The sequence below is a fragment of the Lytechinus variegatus genome, chromosome 8 (assembly GCF_018143015.1).
Source record: "Lytechinus variegatus isolate NC3 chromosome 8, Lvar_3.0, whole genome shotgun sequence".
Taxonomy (NCBI): Eukaryota; Metazoa; Echinodermata; class Echinoidea; order Temnopleuroida; family Toxopneustidae; genus Lytechinus; species Lytechinus variegatus.
In genome coordinates, this window is record NC_054747.1 from 6,229,740 (window position 1) to 6,248,146 (window position 18,407).

Genomic DNA, 18,407 nt, shown 5'->3' on the forward strand with positions numbered 1-18,407 from the left:
TTCTAGCTCTCAAAACTCTCAGCCATTCTAGTCACATCTTGTATGAACCTGCATATCATACATCAATTACAGTTCCTCATCACTCCCACACGGACTCCCATGATTGCTACTCAAAGACCCAGACAGGAGCTAAAAGGGAAACTGGGAAACATAAAATACTTAATGTAACAAAGCAAGTTTTATACAAATTCACCACTTGACACCCAATTATTTGGCGTAAGAAAAACCCAAATTAACGGGGTTCAATAGGCTTAATCAAGCTTCGTAACGGTATGAATTAGGTGATGCCACACATAGCAGGTTTGTTTTGAATTGATATTTTTTATATATTTCGAGAATATGATTTAGATATTTACTTTTTCAATTTGCAGAGGAAAATGAAAATTGTTCAGTGCTTAAATGGATGTAAAAATACAGCTCTTCACAAGTAATTTTTGTCTATGTTTGGCTCTTACCGAGTCTAAATTTCTATGGCAGGAAAAGTTATTACTCATAATCTGAATGCAGATACAATTGGAAAGCTGAGACAAATAAGCGGGAAATAAACTATGGCTAAAACTAGTCCAAAGCTGTAGATATCATCAATTCAAGCTTGCAGGAAAAAATATTGATGTCTCTATGTGATAGAAGTGAAAAAAATCAAATGCATAACTTTTACAACAAAAATATCACCCAGTTTTCATGTGTGCAAACCTATGGAGTCACATTTTTAGCACAGAATGGCGTCACACATCTGAGAACAGTGAAAAAAAATGAAGCTTATTTTTCAAAGCCAATAATTGGAGCTACTGTTAAGCAAAATACTTAGCTTGGGAAGCTGTGAAAATGCATCTATACATTGCTGTGTTTTGCCATTTATAAGCTCCCCATTGATGTATGGTTTGTCAATTTTACTATAGGGTCCAGTTTGGGTCTTTAAAACAGTTTAATAACCGTGATTCAATACAAGGTAATAAATGAAAGACATATTTTCAGTATAACAAATTTGATCTTGGTAGATTTATGTTTTATTTTACATCAAGCACTATTCCAGAAAGAAATCATGAAAGAGTCATGACCAGCAATACACACCAGACATGTCAAAGAACAACTCTTAAGACGAGCTTACCATATTCAAGAAATATTTGTTTTCCTTGTCAGAAAAAAAAGATGATTGAAAAAGTTTATACAGACAAGATAATTGATATCAATTGGGATGTTATATTCTCATGCAGATGGTACAAAAAAAGAATAATCAAATTACATATATCAAATTAATTGTAAAAATGCAATGAATATAATTGAGTATATGAATATAAAAAAGGCCCAAGTCCATAAGAGGCCATTTGAGAAAAGCAAAAAAAATGGATATTTTGAATTTGGGCCAAGTATATTTGGCCAAAGACATCGGAGTACATCATAAAACAAATTTGAGTGTACATTTTTTATGAGCATTAATATTCATGTTACTTGTGGGCAGGGCCTTTTGTCTGGTGGACTTGGGTCGTTTTTAGAATAGTATGGACTTTGATCATTCTTACATTCATATACATGATAGTATAGTAAGTAGTAGAAGTAATGAGAGCTATGATATGAATGTAAAAAAACCACATGTCCTGGACTTGGGCTTTTCTTACACTCACACCAGATTTTCCCCCTTCATTTAAGGCATTTCTGAGATGATTTCAGATGTATCTTTTATTCAAAAGTTGAGTCATTGTATAAGAAACAATTTCCCATATTTAACTCAATTTTGAAAAAAAAATGGACTTGGGTCATTTTCATATTCAAATACTCAATTTCAAGTCATGCACATCTCATCCAACGAATAATTTGATTTGGTTTATATTCATCCAAAATAGCTGATCCATGATTACTTTCTCTCATTGACAATTCTACCCAAGGGAGTGATAGGTATTATTTGCAATACATTTGAGATCTGGACTCAGTAACACAAAGACTCTGATGAATTGCAAATAAGAAAGAACCACACGGATTGGTTCCCGATCAGTATTTTAAACAGAGTGTGCATGCAACGATGATCTTGATTGGTCATTGGTATTCAGCAATTGATTGCAGAGCCCTGCCATTAAAACATAAGTACTGAAAGCCTCTTAGCTTAAATTCATTTCACAGATTTGGATTTGACATTAATGCAAAATTTACACTTGTGGGTAAATTAAGTTGTAGAAGTTTGTTATCAATGGTAAATCAAAGTTTAAAAGCTACTGTGCAGACCTGTCAATGCATTGACAAATTATTCATACTTTTCATAATTATATTTTTATAAGTGATGAAACAAAATAAAAATATTACACACAGAGAACAAAACTATTTATTTGAATACATTAAGTTATATTTTATACATATAAACACCTCCATCCTTGACCTCTTGTCTTGCAGATGACTGTAGATGTGGATCACAAAGATTAAGTGTGATGAAGCCAATGCACACATGATAGATAGGAAATCTAAATTTGGTACCAAGTTGTTAATGTCCAGATAGCATAAGGAACTTTGAATGATATGCCATCTAAACTATCATAAATCTAGAATGAATTCTCATTTAAGATACATTAGTAAAAAACACATACTGCTCAATACATGTTAGTCAACTGAATTGAACAGTATGTGTTTGTTTACTAATGTATCTTAAATGAGAATTCATTCTAGATTTATGATAGATTTATCATAGGTTCAAGACAATTTTGATGACCGCAAAAGCTCAAAATTTCTTACAAAAAAGTGACACCAAAAAGGTAATAAATTTCCCCCAATCCCTAAATTTCAGGAATCATCCAAATACACATTTGTGTGCACTCCTTGTAGGCCAATGAAGTGATGGGTTAATTTAACTCTTCACCACACCTAATCTATTGTGAAGCAGTCTCCTGGGGTCTGTTACATAAAGCTTTGAGATTGATCATATATTTGATTTATACACTTGATTTACACATAATAATCAATGCGATCAAGGGTAAAAACCAGCTAAATAATCAAACTCTACGCTTTGTGAAACAGTCCCCTGATGTATTGTATCATAGTACTAATCTATCAGGTTCATCTTCTTCTGTACCTCCTTTCAGAGCATTATCAAGCTTGTTCTCTTCCGCTAAACTCTGGAAATGCTGTATATAAACAAAACAAAGAATACACATTACCACCATGAGTTTGAGTATGAAAGTATTATTGATAACGAGCTGTTAAAACCCTGTACCTCAAATGAACAAATTTTGAAGACAGCTCAGAAAAGGCTCAATTGACATCAATGGCAACCTCCTTTTGCCAAGAAATATTTCTCAATAGATATTAGAAGACTGACATGAGGATAATAATTCTTATATGAAGCTTTAGATTTCATAGGTAATTATCACTGCTGTACCACTTTTTTGCAAAATTGTACTGAGCCCTGATTGAAACAGTAAGTGTGTTCTGTCATACCAACTAAAGCACAATTCGAGCACATCTACTTAAAAACATAACAATATCAAACGTTAAGAAAGGATCCATACTACTCGAGGACTTTTCATTGAACAATAACGACAACCATCAAGAACCACTGAACTATAATCAAGACCAAAGAATTTTAAATGGGACCCTATGCCTTCTTGTCAGACACTCAACATTTAGGCAAGGAGAAGTGTAATAACATTATGTTATGCAGGGCCTGCTGGGGGAACAGTTCATAACTTAAGTGGCTGCCCTCTGTAAATAGGACAATTTAAAACTGTCAATTTTATTATTTAACAAAAGAAGTTGAGGATGGGTTGGAAGTATCTGAATCTTAATTTGTATTACCTGAGAGTTCTTAAATTCCGAGTAGAGCGTAAAGAGCACATGAAGAGCTTGGATCTTGCTTTGATAGACAGGGATATCTAGGATGGAACAGATCATGTCAACATACTGACTCAGATCACAATCAATATCAGCAGTAGGTAATCCAACAGTCTTTAAGAGTTCCTCAAAGTCAGCAGGCCACTCCTGCATCAAGTCATCAATCTCTGGCATAGTCCTAGGATGAAAAGAACAACAGCTTTGTTATACAATGTGTCTTGTCAATGATAAACTCAGATAACAGTCAATATCTGCAGTAGGTAACCCAAGTTCTACAGGCCACTTTATGCATTAGGTGAATTGATCTCTGATATAGTCCTGAAAAAGAAGTGTTACGTAGAAAGACTTGGATCACAGTCAAAGTTTAAGTCTTTGATAGTTCTTCTAACCTCTAAAAGTCACTCAGGTCCTGCATTGTGGATTTGGGTCTTTGTAAGTCACACTGTTGTCAAATCTTTTGTCAATAGTCAAAACTGACTAGTTTGCCTATTCAAAACAACAACAACTGTTGTTGTTATTAACATTATCTTTGGTGTTGGGTTGGACCTGTGTATACATGTTATTCTTTCGTATAATGCATAATTGGTTGATGGGACATGTGAACACTTACTTAGTATAATGCACCGTTGGTGGTGGTTTAGACCTGTGTAAATCACTAATGCTATCCATCCAGTTATTGATTAGCTTTGGGTTCTTGCTTGCTTCCTGGATACTACGAACCTATATGAGATACATGATGGAAAAAAAACAATTACAACAGCTAGATGAATAGTTGTCTCTGACTTCCTATCTGCCAATATTTCTCTTGCCAATTATTAGCACACAATTGGTAATTAATTTAAGTGCCACTTCTAGTCACACTTAAATCTTAAGGAGTTAAGTGCCTGAACCCATCCCACCCCTACCCCCCCCCAAAAGGAAATATTAAAAAATCTCAGTCTCTCTGATTATCTCTATCTCTCATCATTCATTAACTTTCTTACCTGCATAGCTTTGCTTGTAGTTTGTTTAGAGATAGCTCTAAGCTGAAGATCAAGTACTGTAGGATCAGATTGTTTGGCGCAGGGTTCATCCAGAACAGTAAGACCAAGAGACTCTTCTTCACCATCAGGTCTTGGGATCTAACATAAAAAAAGAGTGTTATTCATGGAGTATTGTGGCCCAGTGGATAAGTCTTCTGATTTTGAAACAGAGGGTTGTGGGTTCGAATCCCAGCCATGGCGTAATTTCCTTCAGCAAGAAATTTATCCACATTGTGCTGCACTCAACCCAAGTGAGGTGAATGGGTACCAGGTAGGATTAATTTCTTGAATGCATGAGCGCTGAAAGGCAGCTCGAGCTAAAGCCGGGGTAGTAATAACAACAACACAATAGAATATTTCTTGATAGATGGTGCTATATAAATGCCTATTTTTATTATGTAATAATGATAATAATAACGCGCCTGGGAATAGAATATTTCTTGAAAGATGGCGCTACATAATTGCTTATTATTATTATTACATATATAGATTAGGTGGTGTACAGTCAGACCGCAGGTCCCTATGCTAATGAGCAAAAGGGCCAGATTCATCCAAATCATCTCGTGGCTGAATCCTCCTCCTTGCAAAATCTCGTGATTCATGAGATTTTCTTTCTCTAAGAATTTACCTGTTTTAACCTCCAGTTAAATGAAATATTATTGCACCATCAGATAGAGTAAAAGTTACTCTTTCATATTGGTCATTTATTTTGTATACAATATTTTGTTAAATAAGTAAATTTCTGGCCTGAAAGTGTGCCTCAAAACTGAATTTTCTTCCTCTGTTTTCTTTTGCAAATTGTGCAAAACTTTTTATTTTGAGCCTCAATGATATCTATATCACCATAAAGCTGAACTTCTGTACTTTCTCACAATGCCACTCTTGATATGCGGCACCTTTTAATCGGGTCAAGATCACACTTTTCCCACCAAGGTACAAGACGAGATTTCTGAAATTTTGTACTTGCATGAAATCCAGAGTCCTGATTGGCTGGATAAGGTTCACAGAACAGGCGCGGGGTATTTGAGGAGATTACCACATGGGAAGTGTGACCTTCCCACGAACCCAGGCACTGGAACCGTTGGAATTTGCCACTGGGTGGTCTCTTTGACCAATCAGAGTGCAGTATTCTTGTTTTCAAACTGCTTTATGTACTTGGCAAATGAAAAGTGTGATCTTGACCTGTTTAATCCAATTCTTATTTTGAAACCTATATCATTTCAAAGCATACATATTCAGCTTTATCATGATATAAAAATCAGCTGGGCTCAAACATAAATAAAGTGTGAAAATAGTAGCTTTTGTCAGGTGAAAATATTTATTTTGTATCACATTTTTGATCAAAATTTTAACCTATATAACAAAAGCTTTGAATAAATCCAAACACATGACCTGAAAGAATGATTCTTCTTCTTTACAATGGTACCAAATTCATGAAATTTGATGCACAATTAGAGCAGCAATGACCGAATGAAAAGAGGTGTTTTGGTCCGCATCAAGCTCATTAAATATGCAAAACATCTCAAGTCATGAATATCACTTGGATGAAAGAAGCCACTTTCTTGGGACCTGCAGTATGACTGGTGTATTAACAGAAAGAAACTCATGTTCTCAATTGATATCTGATAATGAAATAACTCAAGCCACCAGGGAAGCTTTTCATAAACAACCTTAATTACTCTAAGCCAATCAGAAGCAAAAATTTCAATAACTTATGACAGTTAGTAAAAATAAATTTCAATTAGAAATTTGCTCTCAGCTAATCAGAAACAGGGACTTCAGTAACTTAAAAAACTGTCAAGTAATGACAAAGTACTTCATAAAATACACCTAAGGAGTATAAACTGCCTTCACCTCAGTGGATAGTATTACCTTGATAAATGCATCAATATCACCCACAGCTGGGATGTAATCTGGAATGAATGGCTTGAGTTTATGATCTAATTCAATAGTCTGTGGTGTATATCTGGTAATATACTGAAATAATTCCTTGATCTCTGATGTAACGGCTAGGTTCTCATATTCAGCAGGATCGTATGCACTGTAGAAGAGGTTAAAACACAGACAGGCAATTCTAGTAAGGCCTAGTAGTGTTTCAAATCATTTCAGGAGAAAACTCTCAAGTTACACAACATATTTACAAATGACTTCAATATGGAAAATTCCCCCCCCCAAAAAAAAAAAAAAAAAAAAAAAATAATTGTAAAATGTGGAAGATAATGCTTCGGATGGAATGAAATATGTACATGGTACTGTGCTTGTCCCAGGGAGGATGACTGCGTTGTGTGATGCTTCAGAGACACAGACTATGTTAGGTGGAAATATTCTTTCCTTGGATAGGATGTTAAATGGAAGTCCCGTATAGAGGAGAATCACCATCATTGCAAGTTAAGAACTCACGGCACTATTCATATGTATAAGAGTAGAAGGAAAAAGTGTAGTGATTTACATGCATACCATCAATCAGTTAAATCCAGAGAAGAGACTTGCAGGGCACAGCAAGTCAGTCTGCTTTTTCCCAACTAGGCTCAGGTAACACCAAACTAATATTTCATACAATCAAGCACTATCAATCATTATATTACAATGTCTGTTAGACTTACCCTTCTAACCTAGACCCTGCATTGTCCTCTTCATCCTCATCATCATCACTTGATCCCGAGTCATCATCATCATCATCATCGTCGTCATCATCATCGTCGTCGTCGTCATCATCAGAAGCTTCAGGTCTTTGTAAAGCTATTGGCTGCTGCGCTTGGGAAATGGGCTGGAAAAAAATTAATTATTCCTATCAATATATAGTACAGGTACATATTTAATAGTTACCTCTACAGAAACCCTTGATTTCAATTGGGGTCTGAGCATATTGATATTCTTATTAATTAAAGCACTAAACATGGATGGGTGGTATGAAAATGAGTCATACACTCCCTATTTCTTCTTTTAATTTTCAAAGAAATATTTGAAACTGGAGAAGGCTAGAAGCCATCAACTAAAGCACAATATTACAATTAAAAACAATTTCTACTCCTGATATAATTTGAGGATTTTCATTTGCATAAATGTGAAAAAGTTAGGCATGCTAGTTTCACAGATGATTTGGAATAAATGTTTACTGATAAAGCTTTGCAAATTTTCCTTTATTTCTTTTACCAACTTGCTCTTGGCCCCGAGATCAGATGTAAGTCTAAAATCTATACACTCCTTTAATAGTCAAGACCAGTTCATTTTTTTTAATACACTGGTCATGTCATTTATAAGTAAATCTGCACAAGCTGTCGAGGTAAAATTTCCTCCCTTTAATTCAAATTAAGGGAAGGAGGAGGGAAGATGAATGAAACTACAGTGTGTCACACACAAAAATAATGGCACTCTAGATGGGTATAATACTTTTACCCTGTAAATTACAATTCATTTTCTACAACTGATTGAATATGTAATATGGTCTAATAATCACAAAGATATGAACATTTTTTCTCTTTTCAGGAAACCTCTCAATCCAAGTTTTGTATTACGTAGTATGTGTAGTCAGGTTGAGCTTTTGAACTAGATTTAACCAATTCAAGTGGTGCAAATTATACCTATTCATGTTCAGATATGGGCATCAAATATACAAGGATTTTCTTTTGTTCATGACTTGGGGGACAACAAATTCATCTATCCTCAGATTTCACCTTTGTCTGCATATTAATGCCTGTGGCTGAATCTGCACCACTTGAAGAGATAACAAATCATGTTGCCTGACTACACTTTACTATTTAATACAAAAGTAGATTGATAGGTTTTCCGATGTGTACTGAAAGAAGGCTCATATCTCCATGTTCAATGGACCATATTGCATTATATTTAAAGCCAGTAGTATAAAATAAATGCTAGTTTATAAAATCATAGGCAACATGATTTGTTAATTTTTAAATTATACTCACGGATGGGGGGATCTTAGCCCCTGAAATCAATAGCTATTACACCTACAAAATAAGTCCCTTTAACTAACTGGTTGAATGAACAGAGTTAAGAAACATACTCCCATGTAAAAAAAAAAAATCTAGTAACAAAATCATATCAAATTCTGAAGTCAAACTTTCTGTCCTAGTTGACTAACTGGGCAAAGACTGCAAGTTTTTTTTAGGTTAGTTTAAGTATTTCCACAACAATCTTGATTCATGAACTTTCATGTATGCATCACAAATTCTGAAAATATTAGATCATTGCAATAAGAATCATTACTGTCCAATAATATCTTATTATGTGATGTGCAAAATGAAAATGATTCAAGCTCTGGGAAACTAGTTCTACAGTAATTTCTTCAAAATACTGACAGAAAAGAAAAACTCCAATGAAGAAATATCTGATGTGATGCTAAAAATAGGAACAAAACTTTGCTAATAATGTTAAAGCAATACACAACACAGCAACTTGTAGAATGATATGATTCAGGATAAAACCATGCAAAACGTGAGTTAAACATAAACCTTAAGGCTTGGAGCATTGGAGGGGGGGTATGAGAACTCATCCTCCAAAACCCCCCTTTTCAATGCCATATTCTACAAAATTGAGTTGGATAACTTGGATTTATGACATGTAGGCATAAAAGGCATGAAACATACAGTGAAATTCTTACTTCTGAGAAGGGGGGCAGCTGAAAGACCTAGCTATGGGGCTGCTAACATAATAACAATAGACCATGGGACTCATTTCTAGGATTGTTTGCGTATGATTAATCATAAAAAAAATCAGATGTTTGATCAATTGCTAAGCATTGTTAGAGGGGGCCTGGACCCCCCCCCCCCCCTCCCCTTTATTCCCCTTCTCCTACTTAAGGATAAAGCAGCTTAATACAAACTGCCTTACATTGACATATATCTTTGTGTAAAACAATATCATTAGACAATGCTTTGTGATCTTTGATTATTATCATTTCCTGGCCAGGCTACAACTCGGTTTACAAACTTGCAATTATTATTGCCTTATTTTTATTTTTTTATTTGGATATACCTCAAAATAAACAACATAATTTCATAACACTCATGAAATTGAATATAATAAATGATAACAATCAATGAATATCCTAAAATAATACTAATAATAATCAAGAAAAATATTAAAATAATAACATGATAAAGATGACTTCAGGTAATAATATCAACACCATGGTTTCGGGTAAAAATGGCAGAGGAAAAATGCTATTCTTACCCCTGCCATTTTTACCTGTCACCAACATTATGAAAAGACAAAGTAATAACAATAATTTTAATAGTAATTTACTAGTTGAAATGCAAACATATGCTAATGTATTTTTTCCACATCAAAGGTTAGATTGCATGGATGATAAAGTTAAAAGAATGAAATGTGAAAAAAAGGGAACAAACTTTGCTTTATTTAAAAATGTTAGGAGCAACACAGTATTGGAAATCCCTAAACTATACCTCCATATTTGTATTCTCTCCTATATCATCAGGCGACTAGAAAAAAACATTAATATTATTATTAAAGCTTAAAATGATTTGAAATGCTAGACTACATGCTACACATAATACATACTTGCTTACGGCTTCTCCTATCCAAAAAAGGATGAAAGCAAAATGACTACCGGTACATATATGACTGGAGACATGATGTGTGAAAATCATAAAAATCTTGCAAGACAACTCATGTAACCAAAAACAACAAGTCGATGAAGTAATTTTTATACAAAGTAATAACATGTCGTTGAATATGTATGAATAGTGAAAGTTAAAAATCTATGGAAATGTTTTTGCCCTTTGTCGATTAGTCACTATGATCAGTGCCTGGCAACACATCATGCAATCATCTACAATATTTACAAGGGCTATCCTCCAACCCACACACATCATGCAATCATCTACAATATTTACAAGGGCTTTCCTCCAACCCACACACATCATGCAATCATCTACAATATTTACAAGGGCCTTCCTCCAACCCACACACATCATGCAATCATCTACAATATTTACAAGGGCTATCCTCCAACCCACACACATCATGCAATCATCTACAATATTTACAAGGGCTTTCCTCCAACCCACACACATCATGCAATCAGCTACAATATTTACAAGGGCTTTCCTTCAACCTACACACATCATGCAATCATCTACAATATTTACAAGGGCTTTCCTCCAACCCACACACATCATGCAATCATCTACAATATTTACAAGGGCTTCCTTCAACCCACACACATCATGCAATCATCTACAATATTTACAAGGGCTATCCTCCAACCCACACACATCATGCAATCATCTACAATATTTACAAGGGCTTTCCTCCAACCCACACACATCATGCAATCATCTACAATATTTACAAGGGCTTTCCTTCAACCCACACACATCATGCAATCATCTACAATATTTACAAGGGCTATCCTCCAACCCACACACATCATGCAATCATCTACAATATTTACAAGGGCTTTCCTCCAACCCACACACATCATGCAATCATCTACAATATTTACAAGGGCTTTCCTCCAACCCACAGGCTTCTAGTTTACCTGACTCATTCCTGTGCTCTACATACTATCTTTCTTGATTAAACTCTTCATGAGGTAGATCATTCCAAAATATGTTCACAATTAGAAATTAAGATTATATATATCTAGCTTTAGAGTAGATAAAAGTGAATACCTTATTCTCCATTGGCCCAGTCTCAAAGTCATCGCTCTGTTCTGTCATGGCTGGTGAGATGCCTCTATTCTGACCTGAATCAGAACAATGTATATCAAGCAAAAGAGTTTACACTTTGAAATAATTCTTAATTGTAATGCAATAAACCTTTTTTTTTCCAAAATTATACATTGGTAGTTTTAAAAGTGAATGACAACATTACAGTTAACAAATCTCCACAATGCACCTGTTTCATTTTCACTGACTTAAAATATAAGAAACGTACAGCACGGTCAGTTTGTTATCTGCTTTTCCCCTTGACAAAGCATGAAATTCAGCATTTTTGCGCAAACAGTTATCTGCGAGCTTTACAAAATTGGACAGTGCTAAGTCAAGCGTAATAAATATGTCAAAAATCTAATTCTGATCTCATAGATGAGACCAAAGCCCAAGAATACATGTACAAATTGTTCCCGTTTTTTTCTAGGACTTTTTCAAAATGTTAACTTTTCATTGATAATGATGCCTTCTACAAAAATTAATTATTGTTTCTATGCTAGCTATCATTTTTAAGTAACTACTGAGGGCTAAGAAAAAGGCCTTCTTGTCCACTAAAACAATGATTATGTGAAAAGTGTTATTTCATAATTTTTTTACCAAGCAGAAGACTGTACTCAGAAATAATGATTCTATTGATTTAACTATGTGTGCCTCGATGAGATAGGGTGAAGTGTTTTGATCAACAGAAGGAATTTGAAATGTAATAATGGCACTATATTAATACAGCCTCAATGTGTTTTTCAAAATATATCCTAGACACTGAATGTTTAAACTTGTCACCAATATCTCAATCACAACGGCCCATAAGTGAGTTTGTTACCTGGCAGTGCGCCTGGCTGCCGAGGGCTGGGAGTGTAGAGTGATGCAACTTCTTCAGCGTCAGGAACTTCTAAGGATTCATCATAAGGTTGATTACTCACAATTCTCGTCTGTCAAATAAACACAAGAGAAAGGTTGCTACTGTTCATTGTGTTCTAACAGGTTCATGAAGAATGAATGATAAGAGATTTTCACTGACAAATGTTATAAACTACTGAAAATGCTCACATCACATTGGCTGAATGAGAAGTCAGTGACAATCACCAATAAACCTTGGAAAGTTCCCTAGACAATGTCAATTGATTTTGCACAACTGCTTTCCATGACAAAAGTCAACATGGTGGTGTAGTAAACAACTAAAGCATCAGCAATTTTTTTTTCTTGTGGTTCCTGAAAATTTTTTTTTTGTCTAATAGACTGTGGGATGGACAAGGAAAATGTCTCTAGTTTTCATTTCCGTGGGGCGGCAAATGCAACCACGGTTCTTGGACATGATAATATGAATAATATTATGAGTGAATACATGCAACATGTTGCCATTGCTAAATTCTGCTCCTGACCTCAAAATTCTAATAATAATATGCAAAATCGTACCATTGATTCAACTGGAAATTCTGCCATTCACCCCGTGTGTTAAGGACTTCCACGAACGCGCGCAAGCGTGTACAATGCATGTAACCTCGTTCACGTTTATTTTTTATTCGTTGTAGAATCTATGATGGCGGATAAGATGTCATCTTCGTCCTGTTTTGACAGCAAAAATGAAGATTTGCCACTAGCAAATATATGCTACACGCACGTCTTACCCAAGGAAAGAGGGCCAGTAAATTTCTTTCAAGTAAAGAGCTAGAACAAATTCAGCCTTTGCTGCATTCGTTGGTATAGACTACCTGGGACTTCGGAATAAAAATAGCTATTTGTACAGCTGAGAAGTTTGCGATTGACTTGCATGCAGCCCAGCCCAGGGAGCAGTGGCTTAACAAGGGGGGGGGCAAGCTGTCCCCTCTGGCGGAGTTCACCGGGAAATACAAAAAAGGGAAAAAAGGGTGAGAAAGAAAGGGAAAAAAGAGGAAAGGGAACTAAGAAAAAACATAAAAAGTGAAAACTGGAAAAGGAAAGAAAGAAGAAGTTAGATTGTCATGAAAAAGTGATTTTATTTTTTAAAAATCGACTCGACATGCAAAATCTTGTTTACCGAGGTGTACAGACCAAGAAAAAATAGGAAAAGGAAAGAGAGAAGGGTGAAAAATATGTTATCTTCTAACAATTATGTCAAAATCTAAAATTGGATTTTTGTAATAAAAATGTAAAATTTTTTGCTCACTCGCATTGTTTTTTTTTTACCCGATACACCATATCGCCACTCAAAATCTTGCCTCATGATGCCATTGCCTGCCCCCCCCCCCTTTTGAGAAGCAAAAATAATAAAATTTGTAATGTAAAAATGCCATTAAAATAGACGTGTGCCCCCTCTTTTGAAAGTAACGTGGTACATCTATATTTATTTTGATCCATTCGGATGTTGCTGAAATGCTGGCCGGGCTGGTCTCCTGGGGCCGTGCTGCATGCAAGTCAATCGCAAATTTCTCTGCTGCACGAATAAGTATTTTTATTGTGAAGTCCAAGGTAGTCTACACCAACGAATGCAGCAAAGGCTTAAATTTGTTCTAGCTCTTTACTTGAAAGATATTTACTGGCCCTCTTTCCTTGGGTAAGACGTGCATGTAGCATATATTTGCTATTGGCAAATCGTCATTTTCGCTGTCAAAACACGACGAAGACGACGACATCTTATCCGCCATCGTAGATTTTACAACGAATAAAAATTAAACGCGAATGAGGTTACATGCATTGTTTACGCTTGCGCGCGTTCGCGGAAGTCCTTAATACACGGGGTGAATGGCGGAATTTCCAGTCGAATCAATGGTACGATTTCGCATATTATTATTTGAATTTTGAGGTCAGGAGCAGAATTTAGCGATGGCAACATGTTGCATGTATTTACTCATAATATTTTACATATTATCATGTCCAAGAACCGTGGTTGCATTTGCCGCCCCACGGAAAGTCACAATTTTAGCGACCATCCCACAGTCTATAACAAAGTTTATTTTACCATGTGCCGCGCCGGGAAGAAATGGTTTTCAAGACCATCTTAGGCTTGTTTACATGCAGTTATTTCTATATCATATACCCAGTTGATGTGTGTCTGAACAGGTTGTGTATCCAGACAACAGCCATTTGGGAAAGTTAATGAGAAAAGTTCCATCATTAGATCTATATATAGATTACACTGTAAGGCAATTACATAGAAAAAAACTGAAGATTACGAGAAATACAACTATTGAATTCATATTTTTGTGAAATCCAATTAAAAAAGCCAAAAAGAAGGTTTCGAAATTCTAAAGTGTCCGGTCCAGACACCCTACATCCAGGCGGCTGATGTTAGACTGACATTAATGATAGATAATGTCAATGATAAATTGATGGGCTTGAATTCAGGCGGTGCGAAACTGCATGATAAATTACACAAAAGAAAAAATTTCATGATAAACAATCACTATCATCCCAACTTCTATCAGCATCGCCTGAACCTAGTTTCGTTCCATGCTTTTACAGTAGAGGCATTGGTTAGAAAATTGGGATTTTCCCAGTTTACAGCCGGACTGTCTCAGTTTTCAAAGATTTCTCCTCACAAGAATTCTAGGAAAAATCATTCACCTGTCAAGTGCAGACATCAATCAAGTGTACTATGTAGATATCTAAACTGTAAACATATGATCTCTAAAGGGTTTCATTACAAGATTATTGTAAGACGGCAAGTCCTACGAAACTTACCGAACGTTGCGAAGCCACTTTCCAGGCCGAGGTAAGCAATTTTGCTCTCTTTCATGTTCTTTTTATATCAAAAAATATTTTAAAGATTGAAAATGGAACACTTTTCACCAGAAAAAGCCCTGGGGCGGTATTCTGAACATTGTCTTTTCTCCATATTTTATCTTATCTTAGAGATATGACAAAATCAGTATTCTGGTGGATGTCATAACCTTTGTCACAAAAATTGTCATAAATTTTGTCTCTTCTCTTTAGCGCGCAGCAAAAATATGCGGCTTTAAATGCGCGTAATCCTTTTATACAAGCAAAAGATATGACAAAAGTTATGACAGGGGGGTAGCAGTCATAAATTTTGTCATATCTTTTAGTACCAAATATCCCGATACCCTGACGACTGAATGTCAAGCAAATAATTATATTATTGAGATTAGATTGTTGTATTAGTTTCACTCATCTTCCATGACAATTTTCAAAATTATTTTTTCATGCTACAATTAGTTAGGCCCTATATATTTATTCCTCCTTTTTTTCTCTGTTTTCCTTACTTTTATACTTCTCCTCTAAAATTCTTCACAGCTCCCTGTCTCTCTTTGTAATTAAGCGCATCAATATACGCATATTTGCGCGATGCCAGCAACTGTTTTGGGGATACGCCCTACCTGCCACGGGGCTTTCCTATTGGCTAGAAGGGTTCCAACTGGGAACTAACGATGATTTTGATTGGTCTGCTTCCGAAAAGATGGGTGGGAACTTTGAGAGATATGACAGGGAAAAGACAATGTTTAGAATACCGATTTGTGACAATCATAGCAGTGTCACATCTCGGAGAGAAATGACAAAATTTATGACAAAAGTTATGACAGAGTTCCAGAATACCACCCCTGGTGAGTAGCGGAATGAATTTTGGCTAGCATAACAAAAACATTAACTATTTGCATGCCGTTATGAAGCGACAATGTTAACTGACAATGTGAAATTAAAACTCAAAAATTCATTGCTAGCGTAGTCGGACTCATAGACACGTTCGTAGTGCGAGGTTAGTACCGACTACCGGTAATACGTTATAGCATACTAACCTCGCATTACATGTGAGTGTGTTATCTAATCTTCAACTTGAAAAGTATGGGCGCACGGCCAACATTGGAGACTGTCTTCAACATGGGAGATTATCTCCAATATCAGAGACTTTTGTAAAGAATTTGGGTATCCAATTTCAGAGACAGTCTCCAGTTTTGGAGACTAATTTCCTTTGTTTACATTTGCGGTAAAAGGATTACCTTGGCGGCAAATAAAAATGTGATAAGCAGATTCCTCATGAAAAATTACACCTTTTCACCGTCTACTATAAAAATTCACTGTCTACTTTTGTTTTGATAAGGATTTTTTGTTGTCATCCACACACAACACAAAACAAATGGGATTCTGACCTCAGCGAGAAAAAATTTTGGTAGGAAATAATAATGCTTTTGTTGTTGTTTCTTTTGTCCTTTTGCAAAGCAAGTCTCCAATGTGGGAGATTGTCTCCCCTATCGGAGAGTCTCCCATATTGGCCGTGCGCCTCTACTGTTGAAGTATACCCAGTTGTTGTGTATCCGGACGGGTTGTTGGTCCGGACAATCAATTTTAGAATGTCATTTGGAAAAATTTACAAGCGAAATTTCATCAATTTTTAGTACAAAATGTTGGGAAATATTATAAAGAACAAAATACATGATTACAAGTAATGAATTCATATTTTTAGTGTAATCCACAGACAAAAAAGAAGGCTTCAAAAAGATAAAGTGTCCGGACACCCGACCCCCCATCCTACAACATCGTTTTTCAGAATCATCCGCCATCCGAGCAACATCGCCCTTCGTTTGCAGGAATTTGTCTCTTGGATATGATATCTAGCGAGTTTTTCGCCTATGTCATGAATCTCGTTTATTGCGAAAATTCGAGTCTCTGTTTCATTCGAATTCAAAGGCAAAGCAGCGGTGACTGTGAATGGCTCGGCGATCGCGATCGCGCGTTGGTTAGCAACGCAACGCCGCGCGGTCTTGGGGCAGCGACACAGCATTTGCAGCCTGTCCCCAGCGCCGCAAGGCCGGCGCGGCGAGGCGATCGCCGCTGAGCTCCAGTGGCAACAACCCTCCCTCGCAAATCGCGGAGAATTCATTTGCAATTACCACAAATAATTTTCTAATGAACAGGTCTATATTAATCAAATGAGTCTATACAATATTTTTGTTCATAATATCAAAGTAAATCAATCACAACCACGCAATAATGTACATACTCCTTGTTTTTCGTCGTCAGAATCATCCGCCATCAGAGCAACATCGCCCTTCGTTTGCAGGAATTTGTCTGTTGGAAATGATATCTCGCGAGTTTTTCGCCTACATATGTCATGAATCTCGTTTATTGCGAGAATTCGAATACCTCTGCCAGGATAAAAGAAGTGAGAGTGGGAAGGAAGAATTCAAAAAAGAGGGGGAGAGATGGGGAAGAGGGGAAATATGAAAAAGGGAAAGGACGGAAAGAGAGAGAGGGAGAGAGAAATATGTGGGAATGGGGGCGAAAGGGATGATTGAGGGAATTAATGAATGAGATCGAATAAAGAGAGGAACATGAACCGAAAATTGAGAGGGCAACTAGGAGAGGAAAATGAGATGTAGCTAAGAAAGAAAAACAGAGGGAAATAGACTGTGGAAAGATATTTTAAGATTCCGCCATTTTTATTGATTTGTTTTATCGTAATCCTTTTGTACGAAACAATAAAAGTTTTTAAAAAATAGAAGATGAAGCCCGGGTAAATAAGAACGTACTTTAGTGCATCGATCGTGAGACTCTTTCTTCTCACTCACTTCATCCATCGCCAAGAGATTAATCTCTTCTACAATTGGGACCTTTCGCAATCATCACGGACGCTAGTATTAGGGTCCCCTAACACGAAAGTTAACGCTTAATCATACACTTGATTTTTAAGATTGATTGTGCATTACAGTCAATAGAATCAAACGTAGAAAACTGCTCTACGATCAATGCTAAGCTTTGTGTAACAGGGGGATTACAGGCCCTACAAATCTGCTTTTCGTGTGCAAAATCCCTTTCCGCGACACCCGTACCGCATACATGATTATTATTCATACAGACAATTTTAGAGCCCAAATACAAGTGTTATTTTGTTGGTGCACTCGACCCACTTAAAAAGTTTGTTGAACTCGCCTAATATTTTTTCCGA

General features: G+C 36.0%; 1 protein-coding gene across 2 annotated transcripts; it reads right to left on the reverse strand.

Moving 5' to 3' along the window:
• Positions 1-993: 993 nt before the first annotated feature.
• LOC121419895 (intraflagellar transport protein 46 homolog) lies at positions 994-17,563 on the reverse strand. Of its 2 annotated transcripts, XM_041614375.1 has the most exons (10): positions 17,463-17,563; positions 12,351-12,459; positions 11,492-11,565; positions 10,262-10,297; positions 7,439-7,602; positions 6,708-6,876; positions 4,797-4,934; positions 4,424-4,533; positions 3,778-3,991; positions 994-3,107 (listed from the first exon to the last, which is right to left on the reverse strand). In XM_041614375.1, exons 1-10 carry the CDS (start codon positions 17,493-17,495, stop codon positions 3,018-3,020), a joined length of 1,137 nt encoding a protein of 378 aa, XP_041470309.1. In that variant the 5' UTR covers positions 17,496-17,563; the 3' UTR covers positions 994-3,017. The 2 variants fall into 2 exon arrangements, with proteins under 2 accessions (XP_041470309.1, XP_041470310.1); XM_041614376.1 differs by lacking the exon at positions 10,262-10,297.
• Between the last annotated feature and the right edge of the window lie 844 nt (positions 17,564-18,407).